The sequence below is a fragment of the Pongo abelii genome, chromosome 15, assembly GCF_028885655.2.
Source record: "Pongo abelii isolate AG06213 chromosome 15, NHGRI_mPonAbe1-v2.0_pri, whole genome shotgun sequence".
Taxonomy (NCBI): domain Eukaryota; kingdom Metazoa; phylum Chordata; class Mammalia; order Primates; family Hominidae; genus Pongo; species Pongo abelii.
Window position 1 is genome coordinate 103,875,680 of NC_072000.2, and position 15,857 is coordinate 103,891,536.

At 42.6% G+C, this 15,857-nt stretch overlaps 1 protein-coding gene across 1 annotated transcript in view; it reads right to left on the reverse strand.

Annotated features, from left to right (window-relative positions):
• SETD3 (SET domain containing 3, actin N3(tau)-histidine methyltransferase) overlaps nucleotides 1-15,857 on the reverse strand; it is an 88,060-nt gene that overhangs the window by 61,828 nt on the left and 10,375 nt on the right. The window contains exons 2-6 of the mRNA XM_024231371.3: nucleotides 11,021-11,131; nucleotides 8,805-8,897; nucleotides 6,475-6,623; nucleotides 4,397-4,469; nucleotides 3,499-3,755 (exon numbers count right to left, since the gene is read on the reverse strand). Coding sequence (XP_024087139.2) covers nucleotides 3,499-3,755; nucleotides 4,397-4,469; nucleotides 6,475-6,623; nucleotides 8,805-8,897; nucleotides 11,021-11,123 — 675 coding nt within the window. The 5' untranslated portion in view covers nucleotides 11,124-11,131. The remainder of the gene's footprint in view (nucleotides 1-3,498; nucleotides 3,756-4,396; nucleotides 4,470-6,474; nucleotides 6,624-8,804; nucleotides 8,898-11,020; nucleotides 11,132-15,857) is intronic.

The following is a 15,857-nucleotide window of genomic DNA, read 5'->3' on the forward strand; positions in this document are numbered from 1 at the left end:
TTTCAGCCCTAGCAGGCTGGCTCCAGAGCCCACCCTCTCAGTTACCACATTGCACTTGCTGAGGGAGCTTCACCCCACCATTTCCACAGTTTCCCAGAGGAAACTGACTCCTAACAACCACAGGTGCTATAGCCTGGCACTAGGCTAGTTGCTTTGATAAACAATCCAACTTGGGCTGACAATGGTCACACGAAAAAACAGGTCTTCATATTTTTATCTTACAGACTGGGAAACAAACTCAGAGAAGTAAAGCAACTAATTCCAAATTATATGTAAATAGCAAATGAGCTACACAACACAGGTTCGTCTTACTACAAAGCACGTACTCTTTCCACGCAGCCACAGCGTCTCTCACTTGCACAGTGGATACAGCTGTTTCAACTCTTCCTAACCACACTCAGTCAGGACTGCCCGGCCCAGAGGCCAGGGTTCCTTCCCTCCCATCACTCATATGCTCCTTCCTGTGAAGTCCCCCAGCTAACACAGAGAACTGACCCCACCCCATCATGCATACTGCATTTTCAACACGCAATGCCAAGGATCTCAACTCAGCCCCTTACTCCAAATCTGCATGATTTTATAACCTGAATCTTAGGTTTACATTTTTTCAGTGTTTGTTCCCCTGTATTTGTATCCTTAATAAATCAAGTATCTCTAAACCTGGTCTTTTATTTGTAGGTTCTTAAAAAGAAGGGGTATGTGTTAAATGCCAGTGACCAAAAAAGTGCTCTAAAATACCTTCTCCTCACCACAGCATGCAGTTACAGCCAGGAAGGGATCTGGAATCAGCTAACGAGAAGACATTCTGAGAAAATGGTGAAAGTCACTCACAACCAGTGTCGGTAGGCCTCAGGCTTCCAATCATTAGGCGGGAAGAACTGTGATCTTCTAAATCATATAGGTATCTGAGGTGCTCTGTTCTGTATATAAATACAAAGCAGGGTTTCTCAGCCTCAGCACTTCTAACATTTGGGGCTGGAAAATGCCTTGTTGTAGGGGCTGCCTTATATGTAGAAGTGTAGCAGCACCTCTAACCTAGATGCCGGTGGTACCCCACACTCCCAATTCAACAAGAAAAAATGTCTTCAGGCTGAGCGAGGCGGTTCACGCCTGTAATCCCAGCACTTCGGGAGGACAAGGCGGGCGGATCACTTGACTCCAGGAGTTCAAGACCAGCCTCGCCAACATGGCAAAAGTCCATCTCTACAAAAAATACGAAGAATTGGCCAGGCGTGGTGACACATGCCTGTAGTCCCAGCTACTGGGGAGGCTGAGGTGGGAGGATCGCTTGAGCCCAGAGGTCGAGGCTGAGTGAGCCATCATCATGCCACTACACTCTAGCCTGGGTGACACAGCAAGACCCTATCTCACAAAAGGAAAAAAAAGTCTGATATAAAATAAAAGAACTTATATGTATGACCAGACATATTTTGCTCTCCTCAGTTTCATACTTTTGATAGAAAAGTAACCAGTTTGATTTCTAAATCATGATACTTTTTTCAAATATTTAGACTGCCTTAATTGCAAAAAAATATAATCAACTGTGCAGACATTTGATTACCTGGTAATTTCACGTTTGTATGTTCCATATTTGATAGTGGTTGACTAAATGTTTCAGTAAAGAGGAATAATTTCTTTAAAAAGATTAATGCTCTAAGAATGTTGTTGTTTTTAAAAAGGATATTTGTATTCATTATAAATTATACAAATTGTTCTTATTAGTCATGTAGGAATTTTATTACTCTTGGGAAAACTTCTCAATTAAGAGTTCACCTTCAGAATGTTCTCTAATTCCTGAGATGTTTACAATGACACCGTTTACTACATAGAAGGTGGTATAATTTAATCCCCTTAGCATCTCAGCATCATCTAAGGCAGTTTATTTCAGGGGGTTATGAAGAGACCTGGCTCTTAAACAAATTGACAAAAAATGGTTCCATCTATACGAACAGAGTATTTTAGTGACTCACAGCCATTGAAAACCTCATCAAATTTTGAAGCAAAGCTGCACTACTTAGTTAATACTGAAGTAAACAGACCAGTTAATACAAAGAAACAGCCAAAGCTCATTCACGCCAAGTCGGTTATCAGAAGACCTGCCATCATCCTAGACCCTCCAACCTGCCAAAAGAAGAGAGTCCTCTCAGAGCAGGCTACCAGCGTTTGCAAACTAGAGGCACATTAGTAAAAAGAGCCAGCTTGTAGTTCATTGTCCAGCAAGAGAAAATGACAAATACTTAGACCTACTAAAGTCAGCTTAACCTTTAGTCATGAAAGATACACCATTGAGAACTAAGAAAAAAGTATAACCCTTCCAGGTCATGAAGAGCCAAACCAACCTTAGACTGTAGGACTGCAGGTGCACACTATATGAAGAAGCAAAGTTTTGATTTGGCTTCATCAATAGTTTTTAAATTAAGCCAACTTGAAATAAAAGCTATATACATACCGTATGACCATTCCTAATGACTTCCTAAAGTTTAGAAAAACCAGATGATTGATTTCCACATGAAGACAACAGTCATGTGTAATTTTTGACATATTTGAAGTGTTTGCTGGAGGAGGAGATGTAACTGAGTGTAACATTCTTGTGTAGTAAGCATGCTACAAAGTGAAAATAATAAATGGAAAGCACTATCACCTGTAGCAATGAAATGAGGTTACCACTTCTTGCAAATAAAACATAGCAAGGATAGACCATTTAAGGAACAACGAAATCAAACCGAATTCAGGTTGTCACACCGCCCAAAGACAAGGAAAGCAAGCAAGTAGTTCACTTGCCCACTTGTCACATCTCAAGAACAGCAGCCCAGGAGCTGACTCTTGAGTGATTGAGATTGTGCAGTCAGGAGAAGGAGCCACACCGCCTCTCAGTCCTGGTGGGGACTGTGGCACTGGCCCTGTTCCTTCTGACTGCTGTTCAACTGCAAATGAAAGATAACAGTAGCCACACCACCAAAATACAGAAAGGTGTCATCACAGATAATTCAAATACTTGGAGCCTTATAGAGATTTCTATGAGAAACTTTTACTGAGAACAAATTAAAACTAATACACAGTACATGTTGAAAAACATAAATGTTATAATTTGCTAAATTAACTGTCAATATTTTACACTAACATATATAGAAAAAAATTAACATTCATTTTCTTGAAAAATTTATACACAGAGTAACTTATTGCATTAGATACGCTTTAAGGCTTTTAAAATTTCATTGTGATCTTTTGTTTACAAAAAAACTTAGTGATTTCAATAACTCAGGAACAACTGCTGCTTGTATTAACACTGGACACTGATGAAATCAGATATATATATGTAACCGCATTTCATTGATATTTCTGTAAAAATAAACAATGAAATGTATTTTATATTTTCAATTTAAAAAGTAAAATGTTTAAGTATCCTTAATGAGACGTCAAATGGAATATTTATGGACTCAATTCCTCTTTCCTCCCTGCTCTGTGAAATATATACTTAAATCGCAAACAGCTGCTCACCTGGATGACTTTATAGAAGTAGGCATACTGTCGAGCTGTGTTTTTATACTGGCTGAAGACATCATGTATAGCTTGTGTGGACTGAAGATACCGAACTTCATCTTCTTCAAAGTAGAGAGGAGTGTCATATTCACTGGGGAGGGTTTGAATATAGGGCTGCCAGAAGGAGTTAGGGCTAGCTCGCTCACACAGCAAATGAAAGGCCAGTGCAATGTTTCCCATGGCTTGAAGGATTCGGTCTTGAGAATATAACGGCCCTGAATTAACCCAGAAGTTAACAGCGTTAAGTTCCACAAACTTCTTAAAAACTTCATTTAAATATACGTTTACAAATTACAGAAAAACTAAAAGGTCTTGTAACATTTAAAGTCAGGCACAGGCTGGGCGCAGTGGCTCACACCTGTAATCCTAGCACTTCGGGAACATTTAAAGTCAGGTACAGGCTGGGCGCAGTGGCTCACACCTGTAATCCTAGCACTTTGGGAGTTCAAGGTGGGAGGGCTGCTTGAGCTCAGGAGTTTGAGACCAGCCTGGGCAATATAGCAAAACCCCATCACTACAAAAAAAAAAAAAAAAAAAAAAAATTAGCCAGATGTAGTGGTGCACACCTGTGGGAGAATCATTTGAGCCTGGGAGATCAAGGCTGTAGTGAGCTATGATGGTGCCACTGCACTACAGCCTAGGTGACAAAGCAAGACCCTATCTCAAAAATAATAATAATAAAATAAAGGTCATGTACATCTTTTTTGTAACATTAAATGAAAAACACTTAATGCATATTTGAGGGGATACTTCGCCAGTCGAGAAAAACCAAGTATGATCCTTAGTGCCACAAAATGGAATTTTACATATTTTTGTCATTTGTACTTTGCCTTGAAGAGTCAGAAATTATTCTCACCCAACACTGAATTTTTAGCAGATTCAACAGTCATTAGTAATTTTCGTGGAACCCATAAAAACAATTCTTCTGCCTAGGGAAAAAAAATAATAGGAGAATCATCAAAACACGGTACAGTCTTCAATCCAACTATACCTACAGTCAGAAATCCAATCACACGTGAAGTACAACTTAAGGCTGCATATCAGCACTTCAAATAAATATTCAAATATATTTTAAAATGTAAGCATTTATCTTACAGTTAAATGAGTAGAAGTATAGCTTAAAATCCTGTTTCCAACAGAAAAACTAAAAACTACATATGCTGAGAAGTAAATAATCAAAAAAGGGACTTTCAACTTTAACTTCAAGCAAATATAACATTTGGAGTAGAGCATAAAGGTGTTTACTGTATTCTTTACTGTACTTTTAAGCTCTAAAACCAGACCAAATCAAAACAAAATTCCTGCCTCCAACAAAAACCCTAATCTGTCAATGTGAATTACTACTACTACTGAGTTTTGAAGCCAGAGTAACATTCCTTCCTCTACATACTTATCTTTAAAGCACAACAGTTACTAGTGAAATCACATGCCCAGAAGACACACTGATTTACAAATTTGTTTCCCAAAGCTTTTTCTCATTTTTTGGCAATACAGGATGCTTCCTTTTGCTGTGTCCTGTGTATCTACACTGCAAAACACATGCACATGGTGCTCCAACATGTGAGGAGACAGCAAGAGGGCAGCTGTCTGCAAACCAAGAATGTCTTCACCTAAACAGACCATGCCAGCACCTTGAGATCCTGGACACTCAGCCTCCAAATTGTGAGAAATAAATGTCTGCTGTTTAAGACCTCCTCCCCAACCCTCGCCTCCCCACAAAAGCACATAGTGAGGAAGTCCACAGCTCGGATCTTCTGGGCAGCATCCACACAAATACTGCCTTCAATCTGACACAAGAGAAGAACATGTGGCATCCTGCTTTCACCAATGTCAACTATTAAGTTATTTGTATGTGTCTTGTCCCTTACTATATAGATTATAAGCATCATGAAGGAAGAGACTGGTTCTTTTGGAAGCAAGATACTACCATTCACACAGTAGACATTTAACAGGTATCTAATATACCAGCATGTGATTTATCAATCTATCAATGAAAGGTTAACTACAACTTAGCCAAAAATGTTGCCAGAGGTTTGAGGGGGCCCAAATAACACCCTTTCCTCCACCCAAGTTCTGAAGCAACTGAGAGAGAGATACAATACAACAGATGGTCACCAAAGTATCACCTACTGAATCCCAGAATTAGACAGACTCCCCCACCTAGTTACAGGCAGAGCTGGATCCCCACCGCCCTCCCCACGTGTGGCCTGCCCCTGTAAAGCTTCCAGGGCAGAGAGCAGAGTGGAATGAATGCATACGGGCAACCAGCTCCTACCGAGAAAAAGGCCAAGTCCAGTTCTTTCTCCCAAACTTGGCCAACAAATGAAGGAGTGCCTCCTCTTAGAAGAGACATGAGTGAGGGGTGAGGAGAGGCCAGGCATGGCCAGTGACTGCTGCTCCCTTCAAGTGGAAAGAAGAACCAAGAACCAAGAGGGGAGAAAAAGCCCTTCTCCCTTAGCAGGTGGCTGTTTCTCTCTTCTCTCCCTATTGCCACTGGTATTGCCATTTCAGTGAGCTCCTAGTATCTTCAGCCTCATAGTCATCCATTTCAGACACTAGTAGGCATACCCACACCGCCAGTCCTCCACCCACTCACCTCCAGTAAGTTACAAAATCCAAACCATGAGTCCACCTCCTTATCTTTAGGTAAATCTCAAAATCCTGTGGGGCATGTTCTATGGTCTCCTAACAGAGGCTCAGAAATGTGAACTGACTTGCCCCAGTCACTGATTAGCAACTTGGCTCCCCAGGAGGATAAGGTGGGAGGAGCTGCTTAGAACATGAGCCCAAGGCCCTTCCAGGCTGCCTATCTGCCCACAGGCTCAGAACTAGAACTCCCCCACCACACGTCTACCTCTTCACCCTGTGCCCTCTACAGCACACCACAGTTCAAAAACACATAGACCCCTTGAGACCAACATTTTATAAACTCACCTTGATATCTCTTGTTGCTCTCAAACCAAAGCCCTCTTCTTTGAAGTTAACCATCTCAAAACCCTCGACAGAAGCCCCATTTTCAGAGGCCCATTTCATTAGATCAGGAAAGTAATCTTCTCTTTTTCCATCAAAAGTAACGGACAGACCTATATTAATCCACGTTTTAGAAAACAAGAGCTACTTTTAGGACACATATCATTCACACGTCTCTCAGAAAATAAAAACAGGCCATAACTAACACTGGAAATAGTCTTAACACGCCAATCTTGAAATCAAAACTAATCACCAGATGGTCACAGTACATACCTTAACTGGTGACAGGGAAGAAGAATTAAAATCCTAAACTCCCTGTCAGTTACAGTGAAATATATACTAACACTAGGTAATATAAATATTGACTATTAGGTACTATTAGGTTATATGACGGCAAAGGGGAGAGAGCTTCTATTACCATTACTATGATTTATAGAGCAGTTTTCTCCTTAAAAGTCAAACATGCCATCTCTCATATTCACATTTGCTTTAACAAAATTTCCATTAAAACAAAAATGAGTAGCTCGCATATGTGCACAAGCAGATATGGGAAACGATGAGCCCCACAGCCCTGATTCTAAGAACACAAAACTGTAGAGCTGTAAGCCAGAAGGCTGTAAGGCAATTTAAATGAGCTAGAGCTATGTGTATCAACATAAGTATAACACTAAATGTACCACGGTGGTTTTTTAAAAAAATCATGTAATATGACACCATTTATGTAAATTTTTCAAATATCAATTACAACCATATATTTTTATGGTGTTATTTACGAAGTAGAAAACATTCACAGTGAAGATGAACACCCTGCAAGGAGGGAGGGAATGGAAGGGGATGAAAATGTGAGGCTTTGGCTGTATCTGTGATGTTTTATTTCTTAAAAACAAATACAAAAACAAAACCAAGGGCTGAGGAAGGGAAAGGAAAGCTGACCAGTGGGTGAGAATAAAAGAAAGGACAATGAGAATACAACTTTGACATGTGCTCAGCTGGGGTAGCAGATTCTTAGGCATCTGTTATATTAATTTCTGAACTTTTCAGCATGTCCTATGTAGTCAAAAAGATGAAAAGACATGCATAGAAAAAACCATTCTGTTTGGATGAATAAAAGGAGAGGAACAGGAACTTTACTATGAGGAAGCTGGGTGTGGCACATAGCTCAGGCGCCTGTGGCCATCTTACCACAGCATAATTAACAGTCAACCTGATATGTGAAGAGGGCATGCTGGATATGCGAAGATACCTGCTAAATGGCAAAAATGACCAGAATGAGGAATATTCGAAGACGGAACTTACTATTCACTCCTTGAGAATTGGCAAATGCTCTACCCTCAGTGTCAGGTGTAGTAAACAGTATCTACGCAGAAGACAAACTAAGGCGCTACCCGCTTGGTGACAAAGGATTAGCACAGACTCCTATTTAGTGCAAATAAACCCATTATGAACGAACCTGTTTGAAAACACGCATTATGAACTCACCATTTTGGAGTCTGAGACCATCTAAACTGAAGACTACATGTTTAGAGATGTATATGGAAGAGCAATGAAACCACTACTTAAAGACAGCAAATAAAAAACAAACCCTTTCCTGAGGCCCTTCACGACAATAAGAAAGGGAGTCTCAGAAGATGGCCCCACATTCCAATGCTTGCTCCTTAGGATGTTTTCTGCTTCTACCTTCCATGTGGTCCTGCATAATAATCTTTACTTTTTGTGCTTTACAGAACAAAAACAACAGGTATACTGAAGGAGCTTTTTCAAACTCACACTTAGCCCCATGCCAGCCTGGATGAGAATCATTACAATGGCGACTGCATACGTCCTGTAAAAACACAACTTAAGGAATATGACCACACCTCTTATTTAACTGAGATGTGTGTGAGTTCATCATAAACCTTGCTAATGCATTAACCAATCAGCATTTATTTGTGTGTTGACCATATACACTACATGCACTGTCCTGAAACTCAAAAGGAAATAACAGTATAAAAACCAGATTTAAATAAATACTTTATAAAACGTAAATAAATAAAATTGTGTCATTTTAGCACCCAGATACAAACATTTTATTCTCCTAAAGCTCAACATTCTCACCCTTTCCGAAGCAGGTAATAGCATCTCAAAAAGGGGGGAAATCCCGCTAACTGCCCTCTCTCCCGGTCTGCAAGCCCCACTACAAGACCTTTCAGAGTGACACCAATGATGCTGAGACCTTTACTACTCACCAACCCTCTGACCTAATCAAGTTTCTACATGACATTATTAAAACACAGTTATCATTCTAGCAATTTTACCTTTTTGCTTTTTCCGTATTTTCTCAACTAGAGTCCGGATCTGCACATACTCTTCCCACTCTTTTCCTGGGCCAGGCGCCGGACTGCTGCATTCTGTAACATAAGAGACATGGTACTGAAACGCTTCTCTCTTTCAACTTAACCTACTAGTCTGCACAAGAAAAAGGATTTGGACTTTGTTGTTGCTGTTCTGGGGTTGGTTTACTTTTAAAAGACAGACATATGACAGCCATGATAATGAATGTGAGAAGTACAAGGCAGGTGCACTTGTCAAAGCAGACAAACTCTGGGGAATCACAAAAATATCCCCCACTTAACGTACCCGAGAGAGCACTGAGCGAGCACCTAGCTCACATCCACCTTATTCTTAGTTAACTCTTTTTAGAATATACTAACAGGAAAATCTATGATAAAAAGCTAAGCTAAAATGCCAACTATCCCCCCAAAACTCTTCTATATGGCAAAAAGAAGTTAATAGTAAAAGTTAATAGTAAAAGTCAACCTTTCTTTTTAGTTAAATCCCATAACACTGATTCCCTAAGGGAACCAGTTAAATTGGACATAAGGACAATTAGTCGACAAACATTTCACATCCATGTGTACGGCACTATATTCAGCAGTCTGGGGGAGTTGCAAAATGAGATGGCATAGTCACTGCTAAAAAAGAAGCTAAGATTCCACTGTGGGGCCAGGACCAAAAGACCAACACCCGAGGCTGAGGTGTGAGTTTGAAAGGCTGCACACTGGGCACCCCGCCTATTGGCAGCTCTTTCTTTTCACATAACTGCATTGGTTTAGACAGCCCCTTCCCACACTCCTGCTTAACCTCTGGGGCCCCTTTGCTCTCTATTAAAAGAGTATATGTGGCAAATAACTAACAATAACTACATACACGCTGAGTCTTAACTATGAAGGGTGGCCAGTCTTACTTCATTCTCCAACAATAAGCACTCACTGAGGCCTGGAACAGGCCTCAAAGATGAAGCAGCAGCGAGCCTGTCCTCAAGCTGCCAGAGGCAGGGGAGCTCGGCGAGGAATGGTCAGGACAGCCACACTCCATCGGCCAGTAGGGTCCAGGGGAGCACTCGAGAGGGACCTGACTCCAACTTGGCTGCGGCCTGCTTTCCATCTCAAAGGGAAAGCTGCATTTTTACTTGAGGTTTAGCCTGCCACATAATCTAAACATGGACAAAGGGCAACGGAGTGACCACAGCTACAGCCAAGGTACTAACTGCACCAATTCAAATTCATAATTTTAAAGTTACCAAATTACACTAACTTGCTAAAACAAGTAGAGGCACTTAATAGATATTTCATTTCCTTAAACCAAGAACTCTCAAACTACAGCATGTAAAAATCAGACACACACAGCCGGGTGCAGCGGCTCACGCCTGCAATCCCAGCACTTTGGTAGGCAGAGGTGGGAGGATCTCTTGAGCCCAAGAGTTCAAGACCAGCCTGGGCAACATGGCAAAACCTCATCTCTACAAAAAAATTAGCTGGGCGTGGTGACACAGGCCTGTAGTCCCAGCTACTCAGGTGAATGGAGTGGGAAAATCACTTGAGCCCAGGAGATCGAGGCTGCAGTGAGTCGTCATAGTGCCACCATAGCACTCCAGCCTGGGCGAGAGAGCGGGACCCTGTCTAAAAAAAGAAAAAAAATCAAAAGCACTGTTAATTGAATCACCAAAAAGAAAGGCGAGCCATTCCAGTGAGGGGCAGAGCTCTGAAGGCCGGGTCTCCAAGAGGCACGCTGGACTCCCCTGGGCTAAAAGCCCGTGAAGTACCTTCACACACCACATCTCACAAGGCCCTTGGCTCATTCGCTGAGACAGTTATTATCTATGTTTACCGAGAAGAACACTGAGTTTCAGAAGGGTTCAGTAATCTGCCAAGGGGCACACTGTGAAAAAGCAGTAGAGCTTCTTCTCGCCCACAGGTCCTCAGGGAAGACCATGTTCCAGGTGACTGTGCCATGGAAGTTCACAATTACTTCACCCAAGCCTTGTTAACAGCCACACAGTTCTGACAGGCATTTCCATCCTCACAGATAAGGACTGCAAGCCTGGGAACCTCTGTGACTCGCCCAGGCCCACAGCTAATAAGCTTGGACCTGAATACCAGCTTGTTTGATGCACACGTCCCCATTCTGGTGACAAAGAAGGAAAAGGCACAGCCACCACATCAAGGCAGGGAGAGCCCAGAGGAGGACTTACTCTGCAGCAGCTCACTGGTCAGGTTCAAGATTTCCTTCGGTGACACAGTTGCTGTAGCACCAGTGCCAGATTTCTGAGTTTTTACTCGACTCTTCTTACCCATTTTTCTGACTACAGAGAAGAGAAAGAAAAGAGAAAAAAATTACACTACCAAAGAACAAAATCAAGTAATAAAACATGTCCAACACACGGCAGTGTCTTAGTCTTCACAGGCTAAGATCTTACCTTACATATGCCATATCCTGAAGTTTTCTTCCAGAAAAAGAAATGTGTAGTATTAGTATTTAGAGGTTCTCAAATGGGGAAAAAAAAGTTCGTTCTTTTTCACCTACAAAAACTATAGTACAGCAAATTATACTCTAGATCTTTTTTTAATTACATAGATTTCACTGTGCATACTAACATATTCCAGGATACTAGAGAGATAAAACCCATGCATATATCATACACATATGGGCATAAAGACCTATATATTCTCTCCCCACTTTGCCTTAAAATAATCATTTCCCATTAACCATAACTGTATCATAAGCAATTGATTACACTCTCTGGGCAAATGCTGAAGATCTTTTAGAGCTGGAAGAAACTCTGGCGAGCTAGTCTAACTCCTGCATTTTGTTCCATGGGAAATCCCAAGTGCCTTGCCTGGGATTTCACAGGAAGCTGATGGCAGACTCGGGACTTGAACAAGGTCTCCCATCGCATTCCAGTGTGCCACACACGGGTCCTCTGTTTGTGGGCACGTGAGAAATGACAAGCATATTTTCACACGCAGATGAGACCATGTGGTATAGGACACACCATGGTGTCCTGGGTAAAGACCCTATGAGATAATGCTTGCTCGCAAGTGCTTTTAACAATAGGTCTCAAAGAAAGTAAGGGACATGGATGTGTGAAGAACAGGTGGGGCAATTCAAAGACAGGGACAGGACTAGAAGCGTGAGGGAAGCATAGTGAGGAAGGGAACCCAGCTGGAGAGGAGGTCTCTAGGGAAGCCTAGCGAGGCAGCCACTCAAGACAGGATGACAGTCACTGCCAGAGGAGTCTGGCTTTGATTCTCCAGAGACAACAGGCTAAGATGATGACCTAGGAAGATGGAGAAAGTGTCCAGCCAAGAAGCTGGTAGGGCAATCCATAAGCTAATGAATAACAAACCACCACGAGGATGGCCTCCAGGAGCCCCAGTCAGTTACACTTTATCTCAAATGAGAATCAAAAAGCAGACTTTGGTCCATTTGTTTTTTACAAAAAGTAGTAACTATCACCATGTGAAGAACTATGCTAGGACAAAGGTTTAAAACATATTCTCCCACTATACAGATGATCATTGACTCTGTTGTAACTGAGTCCATGCAAATATGGTCATGTGCTAAAATAGTAGGACATCACATCATTTAACAGGCTAACATGTGTATCTTCACTTATGTATCTAATGTATAAAGAATAATGTGTAACACATTAATCTAATAAGTCTTCTAAAAATCAGTGTAAAATACACAGTGTCAGTCATCCTGGAATAAAAGGAAACCAGTAAAAATACGTTAAAACTTTTGCAGCAATAAAAGGAATTTTTTTTCCATGATCGAAAGCAGAAAATTTAAGTGAGGGGAGGGCAGGATGACAGACAGCTTAAGCACCTTTTCCTGTGCTTAAGAACTGTCTTCTTAGAAGAGAAAAAAAGCTCCCCATGATTCTGGCTCACAGCCAAGAGCAAGGGCACAGCCTGGACACAGCACCTCCACCCTTCTGGGCATTTCAGCCCTCCCACATCTGCAGAGGGCATCTCTGGAGGACCATCGATCTTAACCTGAAAACAACTAAAACCACCAAGGAGTCTGGTAATAAGGACGTTAATCACACTTCCAAATATAGTGGGTCTGCTGGCTTGGCAGGAGGAGACGCAGAAGCATCCTGTCAGCAATGGCTTAGCTGGCCTCTCCCTTCAGCCTTGCCTAAAAGACCTTCTGCTGTGGGAGCCTGTAAACGAGACAAGAACGTCACTCTGATGAGGAGCTCCAAGACCCTTTCCCTTCTCTTAACAGTAAGTGAGCCTGTGACAGGGCTGTTCAGCACCGGCCCTCATGGGGTGCCCACCAACAGCTACAAAACCGGCTCTATTCACTCTGCCTGCAGCCCCTCACCTCCCCCAAAGTCTTCCCTCAGCGATCCACCCAACTGCAGTTGCTCATTGATGTAACAGCAGCTGTTCCCTGGAGCTCAGTATTTACCCTCTGCCAGGTGCTGGACTAAGTCAGAGCTCTTCATTTGATCTTCCTCGCACTTTAAGCAGTAGATACCATCCTCATCTTTCAGCTGACATTCTCAGAAAGGTTAAGTCCCTTCTCTTTGTCCAAGGTCATGCATCAGGTAAGAGGTACAGCTAGAACCTGAACCCAGAACCACTACCACACTGCCTCTGTTTAAATACAGATTAAAAAAAAAAAAAAAGTACATGGCAGCACGGGGTCTTCCAGATCAAACACCATGGGATATGGCCCCACACACCCCCACACCCCTGCCAGCAGCCACTCAGCCCACACCTAGGCAGCTCCAGCCACTTCCTCCTGCACCTCCTGAACGAGTCCTCATGGTTAGACCCTAACACTAGTCTCATACATCTCCCTGCCCAAGACTGTCCCTGCTGCTTAAATCTACCCTCCCGCTGCCACCACCCTAAATAGTAGGAAATCACATTATTTAACAGGCTAACATTGCTATCTTCTCTTATGTATCTAATGTATAAAGAATAATGTGTAACACGTTAATCTAATAAGTCTTCTAAAAATCAGTGTAAAATATACAGTGTCAGTCACCCTGGAATAAAAGGAAACCAGCAAAAACATGTAAAACACCCTCCCAGCAACACCAAGGGCTCCCAGTCCCTCTACAGACGTCATCATGTACCTCCTATCTCTGCCTCCCCGTTCACCCCTTGACTGTAATATTTTAGTCACTTATTCACAAACTCTTGGTTTTCTCTAAAAATGCTGTCCAGGAATCCCCTTAAAGTCTACCTGGTCCCCCTAGTCACAATCTTCTCTTCTCTGCACCTTTGCAACTCCTTGTATGTTCTCCATTATTGCTGGGCCCCACTGTACTAAAAGACTTGCTCACATACCAGCATCCCTTCAGATAACAGGCTCCTTGAGGACATACAGCCTAGGCCTCAACACATGGCAGGTGCTACACAGAGGATGCCACCCTGAGCTCCCAGGGAAAAGCATCTGCACAGGTCTTAGGTCAGGTTACAATCTCCATTTCCGAAGCTTCTATCCAGGTTTCCATCCCCTTGGAACAGAAAGGAAATGTCTAATTCCTGCTCCACGTGACAGACCATTAAAAATAGGGTTACAATGATTTGAAAACAAAATACATTCCATTGACAGTAATTCTACAGTCGAGTACTTGTAACTCCAATTGTTCTCAAGATTTCTTTTTTAAGCCAGAAAACTGCTGGCTTTTAGAAATGAGTAATAGGTGTATAAATACCCCAGAGGTGTAACTTCAAAACACACCAGTACATTAACCCCTGGGAGGGCAGATATGCTAGAACGCAATCTTCAAAAGTCCTGTTGGGTGATGTTTATGCAGTCACTGAAGCCACTCCTAGCTAAGACCCTCATCTCCAGCTCTTTCAATCCCTTCGTGATTCATTTCCCTGCCTACAAGTCCTCCCCCACCACAATGTCAACAGTCAGCCTTAATAAATTGAGGTATAAAATACAAACTGCATAGGCTGGGCGTAGTGGCTCACGCCTATAATCCTAGCACTTTGGGAGGCCAAGGCAGGTGGATTGCTTGATCCCAGGAGTTCGAGACCAGCCTGGAAAACATGGCGAAACCTTGTCTCTACAAAACAATATAAAAATTAGCTGGACACAGTGGTGCAAGCCTGTATTCCCCAGATACTCAGGAGGCTCAGGTGGGAGGATCCCCTCAGCCCAGGAGGCAGAGGCTGCAATGAGCTGTGATGGCGTCACTGCATTCCAGCCCGGGCAACAGAGGGAGACCCTGACTAAAAAAAAAAGAAACCTACAAACCGCATAGTGCACGAATTCATGGACTCATCTTCATGCATGCAAGGCCCCACCCTTGCAGAAGGCAGCAAACACACCAGTCCTTGACAGCAGTCCTGATGAACCCTTTCACAACCAGTCCTTCCCCCAGTAGCCCACATTTCAACTTCTATTACCATCGATTAGTTTTGCCTATTCTTAAACTTCATATAAGTGGAATTCCACACTGTGTAGGTTTCTTTCGCTCACACGTCTTTCCACATCTCACAGGATAATGCGTAACCTCCCTAGCAAGGTCTTCGAGGACTGAACTGCCTCACCCCATTTTACATGTCCAGCTTCATCCTACCTTTACACAACACAGCTCCAGGGGACTGCTCATGTTCCTCCCTTTTTCTGGAACGCAGCTACCCCACTGCCTGTCCCCTTGTCTTCTCCTGGCAAGATTTTTCACATACTTCGAGGCTCTACCAAAATGTCCCCTGTGGCATTAAGGGAAACTCTAGACTCTTCCATGCAACCCTCATGCCCAACAAAGTCAGTAAGAAAGGGTCAAACTCAAGGTTATTACAGACGCTAAAGAGTTGGCTTATATTGGGATTCTGTCTTTCGGCAACCTCTTTGGGCTGTTTCTCTCCCGTGGGGATACAGGCTGTAAGGTAGAAAAAGTGGCTAGCCTAGGTTAGGCAGAAAGAATCTTGTCTTAATTAAGGATGGGGGCAGGGGGGCTGCCTATCCTTCTTCCAGTAAATGTATCTCCCTAGGGCACAGGATCCCAGACCCTAGCCATCTCCTCAATCTGCTCCCCCAAAAAACAAGTC